The 19,173-nt window shown below is 38.9% G+C and overlaps 1 protein-coding gene across 1 annotated transcript in view; it reads right to left on the reverse strand.

Annotated features, from left to right (window-relative positions):
• Nucleotides 1-19,173, reverse strand: part of Dnah9 (dynein axonemal heavy chain 9) — a 332,320-nt gene that overhangs the window by 40,467 nt on the left and 272,680 nt on the right. Inside the window, exons 60-61 of the mRNA XM_027954056.2 lie at nucleotides 11,915-12,108; nucleotides 9,302-9,450 (exon numbers count right to left, since the gene is read on the reverse strand). Of these exons, the coding sequence (XP_027809857.2) occupies nucleotides 9,302-9,450; nucleotides 11,915-12,108 (343 nt within the window). The remainder of the gene's footprint in view (nucleotides 1-9,301; nucleotides 9,451-11,914; nucleotides 12,109-19,173) is intronic.

Consider the following 19,173-nt stretch of genomic DNA (forward strand, 5'->3'; position numbering starts at 1 on the left):
AAAACAAAGACCCCAAAAAAGTGATGGAATTTCTTTCTTCTCCTCCCCTTCCCCCCTCACCATTGTTCAGGAAAGAAAATCCCAGAGAAGACCGGGTTGTGCAAAGGGGCCAGAAAAGTATAGATGATTTACCAAGGATGAGACTATGGACTTCAGGAGCTTGGGAGACTCCCAGCTTCATCTGTGCATGGGAACATGAAGATTTGGAGTGGGGAGTGGAATGAAGACAATGGAACAAATCTTTAGTCTGATTTTTGGGATTTTTGACCTCTACCCAACCTTAAAGACTGTTGTAGTAAGACAAAGGACTAGAGAAACGAGAGAGGTAAGAACATAAATACTCAAAGATAGGAAAGGATGCCAAGGATTTCAAGAATCTAAATGGTAGAATACAATGGACTGTCTGATATTTCAGACTCTGCACAAACAAAGCAAAGACACAGTGAGTTTATTTAATATACTGGGGCTAGGGGAGATTGGGAAAAAGCATTGGTGTCAAACATGAGGATTCCAAGCCCGAGAACAGAGACTCACTGGGCAAGCTGATTAGATTCAGGATGTGGGAAACGCATGTCCCCAGAATATGTGTTCTAAATGGATGAATTAGAAAATAAATCATACCATGAAGAGGGCAGGAGGGAGAGGGGCACAGGTGTCTAAGTAATCTCTGGCTGATGAACAGCAATACTGCTTCTAGAAATATGCATGGAGATTATGCCAAGGGCAAGCCGGAGATAATGTATTCAGAGACAAATAAGCAATATGGATCAGGGAGGGGTCAGTTTGCCTGACTGACAGAAAGCTTCAAACTACATGATGGAATAGTTAGAGGTCAACTGGCTAGGAACACTAGGAAATTGCTCATAAACACAGTATATAAAAGCCTCCAGGAGGAAAAACACTGAATAAAAATGAGGAAACTAGGTTTATCTCTATAAAAGGAGCAAAGCTTCCAGTGGACAGAAGGAATGCAGAACACTCTGCAAGACTGAGAGTCAGGAATAACTTAGCTATGACCATAGTTCTTATGACAGTCCTTCATTTATCTGTTAATTCATTCCCCAAATACTTACTGAGTACATCTGTGGTAGTTTCACAATTAGGCTCTGGTAAAGAGACGATGTGCAAGATGTCAAGGTCCCTGACCTCAAAGATGTTAGTGTCAAGCAGGCAAGCGTAAAGTAAAATTATCCAAGAATAATTAAATTAGAATTGTATTAAATGCCCTGGTGCAAATATATAGAGTGCTATAAGAATGTATAATTGGGAAGCAAATTGTCTTGCAGGGAGGAGGTCAGGAGAGGCTGATCTTTGCAGGATGAATAGGCATTGGACTGTCGAGAATATTTCAGATAAAAGGAACCATTTGTGCAAATGTCCTAGTTCAGGAAGGCTCAGGGTATGACTGAGGATCTAAAACAGTCAGGTGGCTGGCGTAGAATGAGCATGGGGGAAGGTAAGACCTAAGGCTGGACAGAAAGGACAGTCCATAAATGCCACATAGATCATGTTAATGATACTGGACTTAACCTTTAGAACAATGGAATTCCACTGGAAAGTTTTAAGTACAGAGTGATATGATCAGATTTGAGGTTTAGCAGGATGACTCTGATGGAAGGGCTCAGAGGATTGCAGGAGAACAGAGATGAATTAGGAGGCTATTCTGATAATCCAGGTTGAAAGATCATGGTGATTCAGACTAGAATCTAAATGAAAATAGAAACAATTGAATGGATTAGAGACACATTTAGTAGGTTGAATCAATAGGACAAAATGTGGTGAGAGTGGAGGAAGTTTAAGAGGATTAACTGACAACTTGGTGAATAATGGTGGCATTTACCAAAATCATAGAGTAAAATTTATGGAGCTAAAATGACATGCCAAGAGTTGAGTGGATGAATGGAATGGACCCACACCCAGACACTCATGAAATTTTAGGACACAGGTAAAGAGATGATCCCAAAGTTTCCAGGGAATAAAAATGGGTCACTAACCAAAAAACAAGAGAGTATCATTCTATTGGCAAATGACCACTCATGAACAAATTGGCTTTTAGAAGACAACAGAGTCACACGTCCAAAGTTCTGAGTAGAAATCATTTGGAACTCGAAAAACTATCAAACAATTATTTGGGCTAAATGGAAGCATTTTTAGATACACAAGAATTTGGAAATTTTACTTCTTATGATTCTTGTCTGATGAGATGGAAAATAGGAAATAAAATATGTGGGATATAAAGACAGTAGAACTAATACTGAATACCAAGAAAATAAGTCCCAGGATGTCAACTTCGTAGGAGACTGAAATATAACTTATCAATATTATTATAGGCTTGTCAATGGGCTCTAGGAAGAGTATGTTCAAGAATAAAATGGATTCCTTTCAATGTATAGAATGAATAAGAAGTCAGTGTAAATGGTAAATGGAACTTTTTTTCCCCCCAAGAAAATAAAAGGCAATTTGCAATTCCATGGGAAAGAAAAAAACTAGAAGCTATCAAAGAAGATGATCATTTACATATGAAGCAAACTGAAATTTTACATGATTTTAAACCCCTACACTAGGAACATTCTTCTTTGAAGACACCTAGAGATTATGATATGGAATCAAAAAGAAGGGGATGTGATCCTAGTCATTACTTGCCTCTGTAGCAGGTAATATGTTTGTATTCATTAGGATACATGTGCTATTTATTGGTTTTAAAATTTAAAAATTAACCCTTAGACCAGATATGCATAAAATTATTCATGGTAACAGGAGAATGAATATGAATTTGTTCTTGATTGTGTAAAAATAAAGGCATAGCTAACACAAGTTAGAAAATGGAAACCTTAGCTCATAGACAGGGAAGTCAAGAGAAATTACCTGAAATTCATGGCACAAGAAATTAAAATTTTAACTAACAGTACTTAAGTTACAATATATTCAATAGAGGAATTAAACATTTTAATATAGAGATCTCAATTTGGGAGGTGTTTACCAATAGATGGTATAATTTAGATGAAATGAAAAAAGTTCTAGAAAGGAGAAAATTACTGAAACTTGATCAAGGTGAAATGGGAAATCTGAATAGACACATAACTGGAAAAGAGATTGAACTAATAATTTAAAAACTTCAGAAAAGCTCAGGACCAGATGGCTTAACCACTGAATTCATAAAAATTAATACTTATGCTATGATTTGGATATATTTTGGGTATCTTCCCAGGGTCCCTGTGATTGGGGGCTTAGTCCCTTGGTGGTATTAGGATATGCTGTGGAGTCTTTAAGAGGTGTGGACTAGTGGGGGATTCTTGTGTCATTGAGGGTATGGCCCAAGAAAGGGATTATCTTGTGTTTTTCTTGAGTTCTGAGAGAACTGTTACGTAAGCAACAAGTTCCGTCCCGCCCTCCCTCTCTGTTTCCTCTCTTTCTCTATGATTCTCCCGATATATGGCCCTGCCATCCACCATCAGGCCTTTGCCAGAACCTGCACTGTGCTATTTGGAATTTCAGCCTCCAAAACTGTGAGATAAATCAATATTTTTTCTTTATGAAGCTAACTGCCTCAAGTATTTTTGTTGTAGTGACAAAAAGCTGATGCAAATCTTTCACAAAATCTTTTAAGACAAAAAAAAGGAAGGGAACACTATGAAACTCATTCTGCTATATAGACTCCTAGGATTATTCTGATACTAAAGTCAGACAAAGACATACTATGGAAAGGAAAAAATAGGTCAATATCCCTTATGAATCTCCATGTCAATATCTTCACTGGGGATGTTGGCACACATCTGTAATCTCAGCAGTTCAGGAGGCTAAGGCAGGAGGATCACCAAGTTTGAGGTCAGCCTCAGCAACTTGGTGAGATCCTGGCTCAAAATAAACAAATAAAAAGGGCTGGGGATATAGTTTAGTGGTAAAGTACCCCTGGGTTCAGTCCTCAGTACTGAATATATATAACCCAAATATATCCTCAACAGAAGATTAGAAAATGGAGTTCAGAAATATATATAAGAAAATTTATGTACTAGGACCAGTTGGAATCCTAGGAATTTAAATTTCGTTAATTTTTTAAAAAATAATGAATACAATACACTATTATGTTAGCTGTTTATCATTGTGACAAAATACCTGAGAAAATCATTGAGAGGAAGGAAGATTTATTTTGGCCCATGGTTTCAATCCATGGTCACTTGTCCACATCATTTTGGCCATTTGGTGAGGCAGAACATCATGATAGAGACCATTTAGTGCTCACCTAATGGTATTCAGGAAGCAGAGACACAGAGAGAGGCAGGGGACAAATAATACCTTTGAAGGCATGTCCCCAGTGATTTGCCTTTTTAAACTAGGACCCGCCTCTGAAAGTTTTTATTACTTCCCAATAATACCACAAATAGGAGAACAAACCTTCAATACATGAGCCTTGGGCGACATTCCAGATCAAACTATAACAGCCCAATTAATAGAATCAATAAAAGATATATTATCACTGTACAGTAACCAAATGTTTGCAGGAGAAGCATTTGACAATTTTTAACACCTTTTCACAATATGAGGAAATAAACTCAACAAACTAGAACTTGAAGGCAACTTCTCTAATCCAATACGGGACTTCTGCCAAGAACCCACACAGCTAACGTCAGACTTAACGGTGAAGACTAAATTTTTTCCTCTAAGATCAGTGACAAGAATATCAAAATTTGCCACTCCCATTTAACATTGTACAGGAAATTCTAGCCAGAGAAATCAAGAAAACAAAACAAGACAAAACAAAAATCAACCAACCAAACAAAAAGTCTTCCAGACTGGAAAAAAGAAATAGCAGAACTCTCTGTACATATAGGTGACATGACAGTGCATCTGGAAAATCCTAGGGAATCCACTAATAATAATACTAGGGCCAATAAACAAGTTTGGCAATTTTTTAGGATAAAACTTTACTAGCAGTGAAACTGGAGTGGAGGAAACTATTTCATTTACAATGGAATAAAAAGAAACTTAGAAATAAATTTAACAAAGGAAGTGCAAGACTTGTGCACTTAAGGCTACACAATATTGTTATAAAAACTGACTTAGAAAATTAAATAAATGGGAAGGCACTCTATGTTCATGGATCAAAACCCTAAGTATTGCTAAGGTGACAATTTTCCCAAAATTGACCTATGTGCCTAGTACAATCCCTGTTAAAATCTGAGCTCTTTCTTTATTTAATTTTTGCCGAAACTGAAAAGCTAGTTTTACAATTTATATGGAAATATGAGAGACCTCACGTAGCCCAAATAATCTTGAAATAAAGAACAAAGCTGAAGGACTCATACTTCTTGATTTCAAACTTACTACAAAGTGACACATGGATCATGAGAATAGAATTAAAAGTCCAGAAATAAGTTTTTATATTTATGGTCAATTTAATTTTGTTAAAAGTTCTAGGACAATTCAATCATTAAAGAGTAGTCTTTTCTGTAAATGGCACAGGGGACAATTGGATATACGCATGCCATAGGGCAAAGCTGGACCTCTTCCTTACACCATATGCAAACATTAACTTGAAATGAATCATAGACCTAAATATAAATCTCTTAGAAGAAAACATGGGAAAACAAATCTTTGTGACTTTGGGTTGGGCAATAGTTTTTAAAATGCAATAATACCAAAGCACAATTGTCCAAAGAAGGAAATAAACTGGATTTCAACAAAATTAAAAATTTTGTGCTTAAACAAGTAAAATAAAGCTCCATAGAATGGTAGAAAATATTTGCAAATCTTATGTATGATAAAGACCTTGGATTCAGAATATATAAAGAACTCTACTACTCAACAATAGAAAGACAAATAACCAAGATTCTAAAGATGGACTAAGGATTTGGATAGATATTTCTCTAAAGAAGATATATAAATGTCCAATAAACACATGAAAAGATAATCAAAACCATTTGGGAAATGCAAATCCAAACTATAAGGAGCTATACATTTCATACCCACTAAGTTAGGTAAAAGATGAACAATAACAAGTGTTAAAGCTGTGGAGAAACTGGATTCACATATCACTGGTGGGCATATAAAATTGTACAGCTGTTTTGGAAAACAGTTTTGAAGTTCCTCAAAAAGTTAAAACATAAAGTTACCATATGATGCAGCAGTTCTACTGTTAGGTATATACCCAGGAGAATTGAAAATATTTTTAATGCTTTTATTATAATTGAAAACACTTGTGCACACACAAAGTTGTATGTGGATGGTCACAGCAACATCATTCATGATAATGAAAAGATGAAACAGCCCAAATGCCCATCAACAGATGAATGCATAAATAAGATGTAGTATAGTCCTATAATGGAAGATTATCCAGCCACATGAAGAAAGTTCTGATACATGTTTTGACCTTGAAAAACTTTTGTGAGATGAAAGAAGCTAGTCATAGGAGAAGCATTTATTGTATGATTCCATGTATATGAAATGTCCAGAATAGGCATATATTAGACACAGAAAGTAAATTGATGGTTGACCAACTCTAGGGAGATGGTGGGATTCAACAGGGAGTGATTGCCAGCATATATAGCATTTATTTGGGGGGAAAATAATATTTTTTCCAAATTTAGAATGTTGCACAGTTTTATGAATATACTAAAATATTTTGAATTGCATACTTTATTTATTTATTTATTTATTTATTTATTTATTTATGTGATGGGGTTCTTGCTGTGTTGCTCAAGCTAGCCTTGGATTTGTGATCCTCCTGCCTCAGCCTTCCTAGTAGTTGGGAATACAAGGGTGCACCACCATTGCTGGCTGAATTATACACTTTAAATGGGTGAATTGTGTATGAATTATGAATTATATCTCAGCAAAAGATGTTGAAAATTTTGGGAGAACAGATAGAGTCTTGGTGAGTAGTAGCATATCTCATTTGTATCTGTGGGATTTTAATTTATGGAGATAAGGGGACAATATCCACTGAAAGGATTTTTTTTATCACATTTTATCACATTTCCTGAAAGAAACATATTATACCATGCAGGGCCAAGTGGGGAAGTACTAAGTTTGGTCAGGAGGTAAAGGGAGCAAGGGGAAATCCAGGTCAGAGCCTTTATCAAGGTTTTCATAGGGAACACAAGGCAGGGCAGGGTAAGTAGATCAGGACTGGTTAATATGATTATTTCTGGTGAGCGTTGGGGCATCTGGACTGGCTCTATTTGTCTGGTACCTGACTGTGGGTTGGTGGAATACTGGGAAGGAATACTGGGCTTGGTGTGTGAGAGCTCACCAAGGAGATGGGTGGACGTCTAGACTGGTTAGTTTGTACAGGAGAAGTGTGCTCTCAGGTGACCCCTTTCCTATCTGGAAGACCAACCTGGGAGCTTTGAGAGGGGCAGTCTCTCTCCCTATCCACAAGGTCATTAATGTCATTGCATCAAGAAAGCAGAAAACAAAACAAAAGTAAAATAAAATAAAAATTAAAAAACTCATAAAGCTCTAATAAAAATATTTTAAAAAAATAAAAAAATAAGCTTAAAAAAGACAGTGTGGTCTGTATACCTACTGTGTGACACATGAGTGCCAACAGACACATGGAGTCTCAGATAACAATGGGAGCTAGATTCCTACTTCTCATCTCATGGAATAAATAGGTATCTAAAACTGATTAAATTTAGAAATGGCGACAAATGATCACTAGTATGAAATAGAAAAGTAACTCAGGAGGACTAAATTTAGAAATGGACAAAAAACAGTGTCTGGAAGAAAGGACTTGGTATGGGGAAGGCTGGAGCTGTTTTTGTTTTTTTTTAAATTCAATTTTATTATTCATTCTTTAAAAATACTGTGAGCAGGTGTTACTTGATTCTTTTTAAGAAACTGTGAAGGTCCATATTTAGTTAGTGAATAAGGAATAGTAATTCCTTCTTTCAATTATACAACTCATCCACTCTTTAGGACCAGGGTAGTTTTATCTCCCAAGGCATGTGCTGTATTTTCCTTTCATTACACAATGAATAAAAGACTGACTACTCAGGAAGTTGTATTACATAGTCTGCATTTTTGTTTTATAAAAACTCATCAGGTCTTTATTTAACTCTGAAAAAAATACAGTTTTGCTAGTTTTATAGTTTGTGTTAGTCATTCATTGGCTCACTCCTTAAATCATTGGCTCATGGTATCCTTGGGTTCTTCTTACGCAGATTCAACCAACCATGACTGAATATTAAAAAAAAATTGTGTCTGCATTAAACATATACAGATTTTTTTTGTTGTTCCCTAAACAATGTAACAACTATCTACATAGAATTGGGTATTATAAGTCATCTAGAGGGCTGAGGCTGTGGCTCCGAGATAGAGCGCTCACCTAGCAGGCATGAGGCACTGGCTTCCATCCTCAGCACCACATAAAAGTAAAATAAAGATATTGTGTCCACCTATAACTAAAAAATAAATATAAAAAAATAAGACCTCATCTAGAGGTCATTGAAAGTATATGGGAGAAGGTGCATGGTTGAATGCATGCAAATACTACATCATGTTATATAAAGGACTTGAGCATCCACAGGTTTAGGTATCTGTAGGGGGTCCTGGAACCAATTCCCTAAAGATACCATGGATGAGTGTGTGTGGTGGGGGAGTGAGGGGGGGAGTACACCCATGACATCAAAAGCAGAATACTAAGCACTAGAGATACCAAGGTTGAAAATAAACCTTATTCACAAGGAGTGCTCACTCAGAGAGACACAAGTCACCAGGCAATGACAATGTGGCATTCATAGAGATAGGGTGCTCTAGAAATACATGGGAGGGGAGCCTACAACCTCAGGAATCAAATAGGACTTCTTGGAGATGATGACGTTAAAGTCAACCCAGCAGGATAAGTAGACCTAGGCTAGGGAAGAGAATGTAGGAGGGGAAACAGCATATTTTGGAGAATGAAAAGTAATTGAATTTGGTGCAATAATGTAGACTGCAAAAGGAATAGGTAGGCAGAGGAACAGGCCCCTGAATATGTCCATTTTGCTCATCTCTGGAACCCACGAATATGTACTTCACATAGCAAAAAGAGTTCTACACATGTGAGTAAATTAAGGATTTCGAGATTCAGGAATTATCCTGGATTGTCTGGGGCCCAATGAAATTGGACCCTACATAGCACAGAGTGGGCTTTTCTCTCTGATGATGTTCTCTGGTTTTGCTTCAGCAATGACCTTGATTCTCTACTGTTTGCAAATGGAGAGTATTGCATAGTGAACCTTGAATCTGGAAAAGAGAATCCATAGACCCAAGAGTAAAGGGGGCTAGTGCAACGTTGGTTCCAAGAGGAGGTTTTCCTTACCTTGATTTTCCACATCTTTCAGTGGGTCCACCCCTGGGGACAGGATAAAAAACATTGGAGTGGCTGGTCCTGATTCTTCAAAGGAAGTTGCAAAATCTAGTGCTCTTCCCATTACGTATTTGCTTCCTAACTTCTCCTCAACAAAATCTCTGCCAGAAAGAAAGTATACACACATATAGTCAGAAAATGATAACATTTGAGAAATGGAAGCCTCTAGAAAAGAAAGAACATGCCCAGGGTTGTGGATTAGGTAGCTATAGAGCTAGGACTGGCTACAAGTCCACAACTTGTCAACACTTACAAACTGTGCTGCTAGTTGTAGGACAGCTCATCTAGATCAGAGCTCCTTCTGTACAACTGTCCAACTAGGTCACTGCCAACTCTAGCCTGGCACCCTCTCACTTCAGTCCATCCATAGGGTTGATTAGGACCAATACCTTCTGTATACTTTTTGGCAGCTAGACCACCTTCTCTAGATCCTTGCTATGCACTATTCCTGCCCAGGATTTAGAGCTCTATCAGATTCTTTCTTTGCTCTCATCTTTCGTCATTCTCCGTTTTCTTTCCTCTCACTCCATTTAACAATGCTTCCCTTCTAAAGTGGCCCATTTTGGGCTAAATAAATCCTCACAGCTGCAAATGTTTTATGACGGTCTGGCCAAACTCCTGACCTTCACTGAGACTTCCACTATCCCCCGAGGACATTATTTCTTCATGCAGCCTTCTCAACTGGGCTCATACTCCTACACCTGAGGATTGTCAGTGATCAGGGTGCTGCTCACTGTCCAATGCTATTTTTAAACCATTACCTTCCCTTTATCGTGGTTCCAATGAGGCTCATTTTCCCTGTCTCACCACTATCCATGCACATCATTGTCATCTATTGCCTCATTTGGCCACTCTTCTCATTTACTGAACACTTGAGCCTTAGGCTCATGGACTTCCTCTCCTCTTGCCTGGGTAACATCAATATCCATGTAGACAATCCTCTATCCTCTAAGTGACCTCAATTTGAGTAATCTTTCATTTCCTCCCCTCTTCAGCTACCTAATTCCATGGCTACACCTTCATCCATATCATTACGTGGAAACTTCTCTTATGTCTGATGCCATAAAGGGAGCTATCCCTTTTTCTGACTAACACCATCTATCCTTATAGTTCTTTTGGTAATGCACCTTTACTTAACCTATTCTTTGCCCTGGTGCCATTACAAATGCAGGAATTTCAGTATCCTGGCCTTTCTGGTATTTTCCCCCATACAGCCTTACTCTATTCATTTCTTTCCTATCCAGTATAGACTCCATGACCTGTAATTTCTTTCTTTTTAAAAATAATTTTATTGATGTATAATCAATATACCCTACAATTCACTCATTTTAAAGTATATTTTTCAATGTTTTAAAAGTAAATTTATCAAGTTGCACAATCTTCACCATAATCTAGTGTTTGAACTCGATTTTCATCACACTATAGATTCCAATTCTCATGCCCTCGTCCTCAGCAACCACTAATCTGCTTTCTGCCTCTGCAAAATACATGGCCTATGACTCCCAGTCATTTTCTTGCCAACATCCTCACCTCCTTTGCCTAATTCTTATTTCAACACACCAATTTGAGATGATCTGAGCTCTGGATCAATGTAGCTCCGAATCTACACCTGGGACTCTGGAGAAAATTATCCAATGGTGAAGACAGGTGTCACCAGAAGTGCAAGATCTTAACCAGTAACCAGGCCCTTCAACGCCACTTGGAGCTCCCTGGTCAGCCTTCTCTCCCATTTTTCACAGATCCATTTTCAAACATTCTCCACTCTCTTCAAATATTCAACCTTGCCCCTCTCCCTTTCACACAAATTCAACTGATGGTCTTCAAACTCTTCAGAAAAATTAGAAGCCAGCAGATAAAAATCATCCTCAATTTTCTGCCATTCATTTATTACATTACTTAAAGCTATAACCATCTTTCTTTCCCTTTTAAAAAACATCTGATGAAAGAGATGTTTTTCTTGCTAAGGATGAACTCTCTGTTCTTTGGAATTTTGGTTGTTGATAAAAAGGATCTTATTACCGTACACACATGGCCTTGAGGCTCAACCGCTATGGTTTATATTATTAATATCCCCCTAAAAGCTCATTTGTTAGGCAATGCAGGGATGTTCAGAGGTGAAGTGATTAGATGATGGGCTCTGTAACCTCATTAGTAGATTAGTCTGCTTGACAGATTAATAATTTGAATAGATTGCTGGGTGGTTTAACTGTAGGCAGCTGAGGTGTGACTGGGAGAAATAGGTCACTGGGGGCATGACCTGGACTATATCTGTTCCTGCCCTTCTGACCCACCCCTCCCCTTCCTGGCTGCCATGACCTGAGCAGATTTTCTTTCCCATGCCCTTCCGCCATGATGTTCTGTCTCTGGCCTACAGCAATGGAGTCAGCCAACCATAGACTGAACATCTGAAACAGTGAACCAACATAAATTTTCTTCCTCTATAATTGTTCTTGTCAGATAATTTGATCATAGCAGTGAAGAGCTGGATAACACTTTAGCCTTGCCATCCTGAGACTGTCTTTTGGAGTGCCTGTCCCAGGCCTCCCACCATCCCATGTTCTCTACCTCATGGCGTAGGTCATCCGGTCAGGCCGCATGGCCCTCATCATGCAGAGGCGCTGAAGTGCTGGCTTGTTCTTCCACTCCTGGGGGAACTTCTCCTTCTCGGGACATTCTGACTCCACAAACTTCTTCCAGCTCTTGGCAGATCCCTCAATGTCTCGATCCAGATTAGAGAATTCTTCCATTGATGAAAGTGCCTGGGAAATTGCAAAGAATCTTGCTCCAAAATGCAGTTTCTCTAGAAAGCTGTAATTTGTGTTGCGTTGGAGGTTGAAAGGCAAGTGGTATTATATACACAACTCTGTCTCATGTACAGTCTGTTTGGAGTCTTGGATCTTCCTCCAGGAAAAAAAAAATCAAAGAAGAGGGAGGATTCTGACCAGCTCATCCTCATCAGACTGCCCCTAGTAATATGCAAAATTAGCAAATGACCAGTTTGGGAGACTATAGACAGCAGAGACTGAGCCACACTCACTTGCATGATATTATATGGAAAATAGGGGCACAAAGGGGTACCATTATTATTCTGGTTGTGGTACATGGACACCTAAGTCATAGGCTTCTTCTTTCCATCTGCACACTCACTCTGCCACCAAATCCTGTCAATTCATCTCTCAAAATATCTCATTGACTTTGTATTAATGCCAACTACAAAAATTTCCATGAGTTGTCTATTTCTGTATGGATTAAGTCAATTTGGACATAGCTAAGTAATGAAATCTTTTCATGTATTTCTTCCCTCCAATTCATCCAGTTTACCAGGTATGCTGCTGTGTCCTACCTTGTCTCAGCTTACCAGTCTCCTACCTGGGAAGTATGCCTGACTCGTTCCCCACCCAATTCCTTGTTTGTACTACTTCTACCATGTGCAAGACTCTGTTGCCTTGTCCACTAAATTTTACTCCTTGCTTTTCTTGTGCTGGTCACGCTTTCTATTTATTAAGGTTCTCTGAGTTGTCAAGGGCCAGTTCAAAGTCAGTGACTTTCCCCAGGCACAGACTCTATAACTTAGAACATGTAGTCCTTCCCCTGGGGTGGAGCACATAGAGCTACTCACAGAGTTGGAAACTTTACTAAACCTTCAATCAGTTTCAGATGTTTGGTTGCTGATAGCATTTAAGCCATATCCCTCCTTCTTCCTCTTCTGCTCACATCTGGGCAAGCTGATCACTAAGCCTGGCCATTTCCTCCTTAGATGCTGGAGGGATGTTGTACCAGGTAAGCCCTTGCCTGTGCCCAGGAGCACCTGCTCCGGACTCACCCCCTAACTACCATAAGTACCCCAAGGTAGTTTCTTTTCCTGGCTCTCTCAAGCCATTTTTAGAATGCTTGGGATCACTCTTGCTTCTGCCAGAAGCCTCATTATTGGAATAATCAGCTTTTATATACCCTTTTGGTATGTGTGCGTCTTCATCAGTCTTGACACAGGAACTAAATTTTGGATGGATGAGTGTCTATCCTGTTTATCCAGAGTGCCCACCAACACCGCTAACCTAGACACTTACTGACCTGCAGTCCCTTCATCATTATTCAACTCTGTTGATGTGTTTGGTTTCTCCAAAGCTAGACCGCATGTTTAAAGCACCTATGAGAGTGCCATGAATTTTGAAAAAACCCAATACATTCTTGTTATTTGAATCCCTTCATTCATTGACTCATTCATCATTCTTTTAACATTTATTGCATGCCTACTACTTCCTAGGGACTTGGAATCACAATGGTGAACAAAAAGACATGGACCTTCAAGGAGCTTATAAGCCTAAATTGAGGAGGAAGGAGATGTATAGAGTTCTGTTGGGTAGAGATGGAAGGGAGGGGAATTTTATGAGAAGGATCAACAAGAGCCATAGTCTGGAGGGTAGGGCATGGCAGAAAACAGAGTGGTTTCAGGATAAGAATCTGGTGAGAAGGGCAAGGTGAAGCTGCAGAAGGACCCATCCACTTGACCTGGACTTGCCTGTTCTCTTCCTCCAGGGGGATAAACATAGATCCTTTCACAGGTACTCTGTGACTTCTGGATTTCATGCTGACCACTTATAGCAGGAAGACCACATCTTCATTCATGCTGAGAAGCAGTGAATGAGACAGTGGAAGAAGCTCAGATAAACAAGATTTCTGGTGATGAGCCACGGGACTTGGAGACTGGTTTTAAACCTTCATGAGTTTTGGATTTTTCATCTGGAAAGTGAGGCCAAGTAATCACCTGCCGCTTCTCTTACTCTCTCACTCTCAAGTAGATGCAAAGTTTTGAAAACTATAAAGTCCTCCCTGGTCCTTCCTCGGGGGCTGGATAGCTATTGAATTGCAATTACCGGTTTACTTATCTGTTACTCCCACAAGATTGTGAGTTCCCGGTGGGCAAGAACTTTCTAAGGCACTGCCTGGCACTTAGCGAGTGCTCAATTAATAAAGTTTGACATCTGGGTGGCCAGCAGGAGGGCTCTTGGTGGACTGAGAAAAGCTGCAGCTGCTGTAATTATTTCTGTCTGTGCTGGGGAACCGACTTTCATCTTCTTCCAGATAGCCACTCACCTCCTCTCCTCAACTTACATCATCATTAACCCTTCTGCAAGCCAATTACACCCCCCCCCCCAGCATCGCCACAAAGAGGAGAAAAATACACTGTGACCAGCACTCCCGGCTGCCAAGGACTGGGTCTGAAACACAGTTTCTTGAAGCTCTGGAGTGAACACAATTGCAACGTTTAATCTCCCAAATGAGGAAAAGGGATTTTTAGCCTTCTAATAAGCTAAATGGAAATGACTAATTAACCTAATTACTTTGGACTGCACAGCAAAATACAACTGAGCTAAACTGGCAACCAGAGTGGTAGTGAGAGGCCTTTTCAAAGGTTAACAAAGAAATCCATCACAGATGAGATTTCCTAATGAAGAGAACATTCCTATTACCTTACAGTTCAGCATTTGATGGGATTGAAAAAATCCTTCCAAAGGATAATAATAAAAGCAGGATTTTATCAGAAAGATTTCATCCATTTCCTGCTTATTAGTTCTTCTGGGGAAACAAGACAATCAACCTTCCTCATTAGATAGAATGCTTTAGATTTTTTTTTAATATTTATTTTTTAGTTGTAATTGGACGCCATGCCTTTATTTTATTTATTTTTATGTTGTGCTGAGGATTGAACCCAGGGCCTTGCACATGCTAGGTGAGCCACAACCCCAGCCTCTAAAATTTTTTTAAGATCATGTTCTATTTAATTATACTTATTTTGTTGCTTTAGGCTAAAATCCAACCAGATATTTAAAAGAGTATTTATCAAAGACCATGTATACCACATATCGCATTGTCCCTCACCTGTGTGCATCCTGGATTGCAATTGAGTTTTGAAGGATCTGGACTTTGCTGCTTCACACAACAAACTCATATAGAAAGATAAAGCTTTGCTCATTTGCAAAAGACTTTGAACAGCCAGATGAGCCCCGCCCACAAAACAGAACAAAGAGCAGAAGGAAGCCAAGCCAAGCCAAGCCAACCCAACAACTCATTTTGTGAAAAGAGGAATGGAATGAAATTGCACAATAGCTTTTGAGTTGAGCTATGTAAAATGAATGCCTGTGAATCACTTATTCTTCTTGACTTTTACTGCAGAGGGCTTTGTGTGATAATATAGAGAAAGGAAACTGGACTAGGCCCAACTGGGCAACTTAGAGTTCCTGAAAGTTTTTCTTTCTATGGACAATTCTATCAAGCTCAACTGGTATCAATGACAGCACTTATGTGTCTTACAGGGTAAAGAAGAATCATAATTGTTATAGGATAAATCGTGCCCATCAAAAAAGATACATTGAAGAACTAGCCTCCCAGACTTGTGATCATGACTTTATTTAGAAACAGAATCTTTGTGTTGATGTAACTAATTTAAGATGAGGATACAAGGCTAGATTCTAATTCATACCGGTGCCCTTATAACAAGAGGAAAAAAACCTGCAGAGAGGAAGCCAACTTTCACCTTCACCATGTGAAGATGGTGGAGTCAGAGACTGAGATTGGATGTATGGTGCCTCAAATCAAGGCACCATAATCTGCTTCCACTTACTGAACATTAACACAGTCTGACAACCCTCAACAAAGGTGCTAGGTAGGATGGCCATTTTGCAGATAAGGAACCGAAGGCTCAGAGTGTTAAGGTAGGAGATAGGGCACACGGAAGGAATCATCTCTTAGGGTTCTCAGCTCAACCTAGGCCCTCACAGCACTGTACCTTAAGCCCCTTCTTGTGAAGGAAAACATGGCCATCTTGTGGTTAAAGTGAGAAAGCTAGATGACCACAAAGGGAATTCAAGATCACTCACGAAGGGAAAGCTCTCAGTCTCAGGTATGCGCAATAGCCCAAGAGACGGACCTAAAGTTAACTTTTTGCTGTTGAACTTATCATTGGCATTGTGGTTTGCTCCCCTTCTGTGCATTTTCTGAGGGAAAAAGAAACATACATGGGCAATAGAAAAGAAATTATATAAAATTCAGCTGTCATTCAAGGTACCAATCAACCTCAGATCCAGCTAAGGGAGAAGGAGAGAATAAAAGTGAAGCCTATTGTGTAGACAGAGCCTTGAGCCACTCCACCGTCTACCCACTCTACCCTCCACCCACTCTACCCTCAACAATGTGTTACTTTCACTTTCAATAAGCCTCTGCCTTTCCTGCCAATCTCCTGGGTCTCCTTCAATTCTTTTCCCTGGAGGAGGAGAACCTGGACTCAGGACCCCCTGGAAACCCCTGCCCTTGCCCTGGCAACAAGAGGTCTAAGACAACATACCAGAGGCCATTTGCACACACAAACTTGAAATAGAACCCTGGTATATCTGATTCCAGAGCCTGTGTTGACAAATCCATTTCTCTCATTGTTCTAGTTCTGCAGATGGGCTCATTCAAAATTGCTTTTCAGAACCTATTTTTCCATAAAGTAATCAGACTATGAGTTGTTATTCTCAAGGTCTGGGATCATATTGTCCAAAAGGTAACCACTGGCCATGGGTGACCATTGGGCACTTGAAGGGTGATTATTGTGACAGAAGGACTGATTTATTTTTAAATCTAAGATAGTCTTGTCACATTAGCCAGACTGTCCTTGACCTCCTAGGCTCAAGTGATCCTCCTGCCTCAGCTTCCCGAGAAGTTGGGACCACAGGTGCACGAGGCCATGCCCTGAATTTTTAATTCTATTTTATGTTAATGGCTTTAAAATGTAGAAACTGGAACTTATTTTAGTAATAGGAAAACTTTTAAGGATGTTTAGGGTGACTTGGGTACAGGGACCAATTGTTTCAACTCTTAACTTTTATGAAGTTGAAATACAAGTGTTTTGGATGAAAATTTAACTTCTAAATTGAGATAAGCTTTATGTATAAAAATTACACATTGGATGTCAAAGACTTAGCAAAAAAATATAAAATTGTTTTCTAATTGACAGTTTGGATCCTAAATGTCCCCCAAAAGTTTGTATGATTAAAAAAAAAGGCTTGGCCACTAGCCTGTGGCACTATTAGATGGTAGTGGAAACTTCAGAGGGTGGTAGAAGGAAGTTAGGTCATTGGGGGTGTGCCCCTGAAGGACATTTTGGGACCCTGGTCTCTGCTCTCTCTCTCTCTCTCTCTCCCCCCGCCCCCCCCTCTCTCTCTCTCTTTGGCTCTCTGGTTGCCATGAGATGAACAGCTTTCTTCTGCTATTCACTTTTGCCATGTTTTTCTGCCTCACTAAATGCCCAGAGCATCAGTGTCAAGCAGTCATGGACTGAAACCTCTGAAACTGTGAGCCAAAATAAACATTTTCTCCTTTTAAGTGGTTTATTCCAGATATTTTGTCACAGTAATGGAAAGCAAACACAATCATTTTATAAAAGCTGCGCACTGAAATGATAATATTTTTGGCTGTACCGGGTCAAAGAAAATATTTTATTAAAACTTATTCCATTCATTTCTTTTTACATTTCTTAATGTGGGTAATAAAAAATTTAAAATTATGAATATGGCTTGCACTACATTTATTTTGGACAGTGCTACCCTAGAATAAATACACTCTAAAGTGTATCTATTTATTCATATTCTGTGTGGTAGAAAAGTTGATGGTTTTCCCAGATATCTGCATTTATTACAATTATTCTTAGAGGTTTTGTAAGTTTGTGGTTTTGGTTGCTGTTGTGAAGAAAATCCTCCTTTGTTTCTTTCCCAATGTATTATTTCCTTTTTCATTCACCAGATTGGGCTCAGGATGATGAATGAAGTTAAATAAAAATTAAATTCCACCTTTATTATTTAAATCAAGGATCAGCAAACAATAACTTTCAGGCTCAATCTGGCCCACCACCTGTTTTGTTAAATAAAATTTTACAGGAACTCAGCCATGTCCATTCATTTCCACACTGTATGTGTCTTTGGCACGGTTGAGTGGTTCCCTCAATATTTACTATGTGGTCCCTCATGAAAAGTTTGATGATTCCTGATTTATATATAGTCCTAAGGTTGATTGAAAGGATAGCTATAGACTCTGAAAAAGAAGTTAGGAAAGGATTTTGAGCAATGGTAGCATTAGTGGAATTAGCCTAGAATTTCTTAAGACGACTCCTTTGAAAGAGGAAAGCCTGCACATAAATGATTTATTTCGGGGCTTTTGTTATAAAGTAAATCAGCTTGGATGGATCTCAAGGGAATTATGCTAAGTGAACAAGCCCATTCCAAAAAGTTATGTGCCATATGTTTCCATTCAAATAATATCCTTGAGATGACAAATGTTATATAAATGGAGAACTGATTCATGGTTGGTTGGTAGTAGGAACTGGGTAAGGAAGGAGGACACTGTGATTATAAAAGGCCAACATAAGGAAGCTCTGTAAAATGGAACTTTCTGGGTCTTGACTGTGGTGGTGATTACATGACTCTACACATGTCCTCTAACTAAACACACACAAGCACACACACACACACACACACGAATTTCTGTAAAACTGGTGAAATCAGACTAAGATTGGTGGATCATGTCAATGTTAATTTCCTGGATATGTGATTGTATATAGTATTACAAGATGTTAGCATTGCAGGAAGCTGGGTACAAGGGATATCCCTGTATTATGTCTTACAATTGCCTGTGAATCCACAATTACTTAAAAATAATCTGAGTTAGATATATAAAGAGAAAGAAAACCAATCCCCTTGCTGTAGACTCATAATTCTTTGTGAATCAAGTCTCTGTAAAAATGCAACAAATATGGAAGATCATAAGTAGGATTCATCTTATGCAGATGC

The sequence above is a fragment of the Marmota flaviventris genome, chromosome 17 (genome assembly GCF_047511675.1).
Source record: "Marmota flaviventris isolate mMarFla1 chromosome 17, mMarFla1.hap1, whole genome shotgun sequence".
Taxonomy (NCBI): domain Eukaryota; kingdom Metazoa; phylum Chordata; class Mammalia; order Rodentia; family Sciuridae; genus Marmota; species Marmota flaviventris.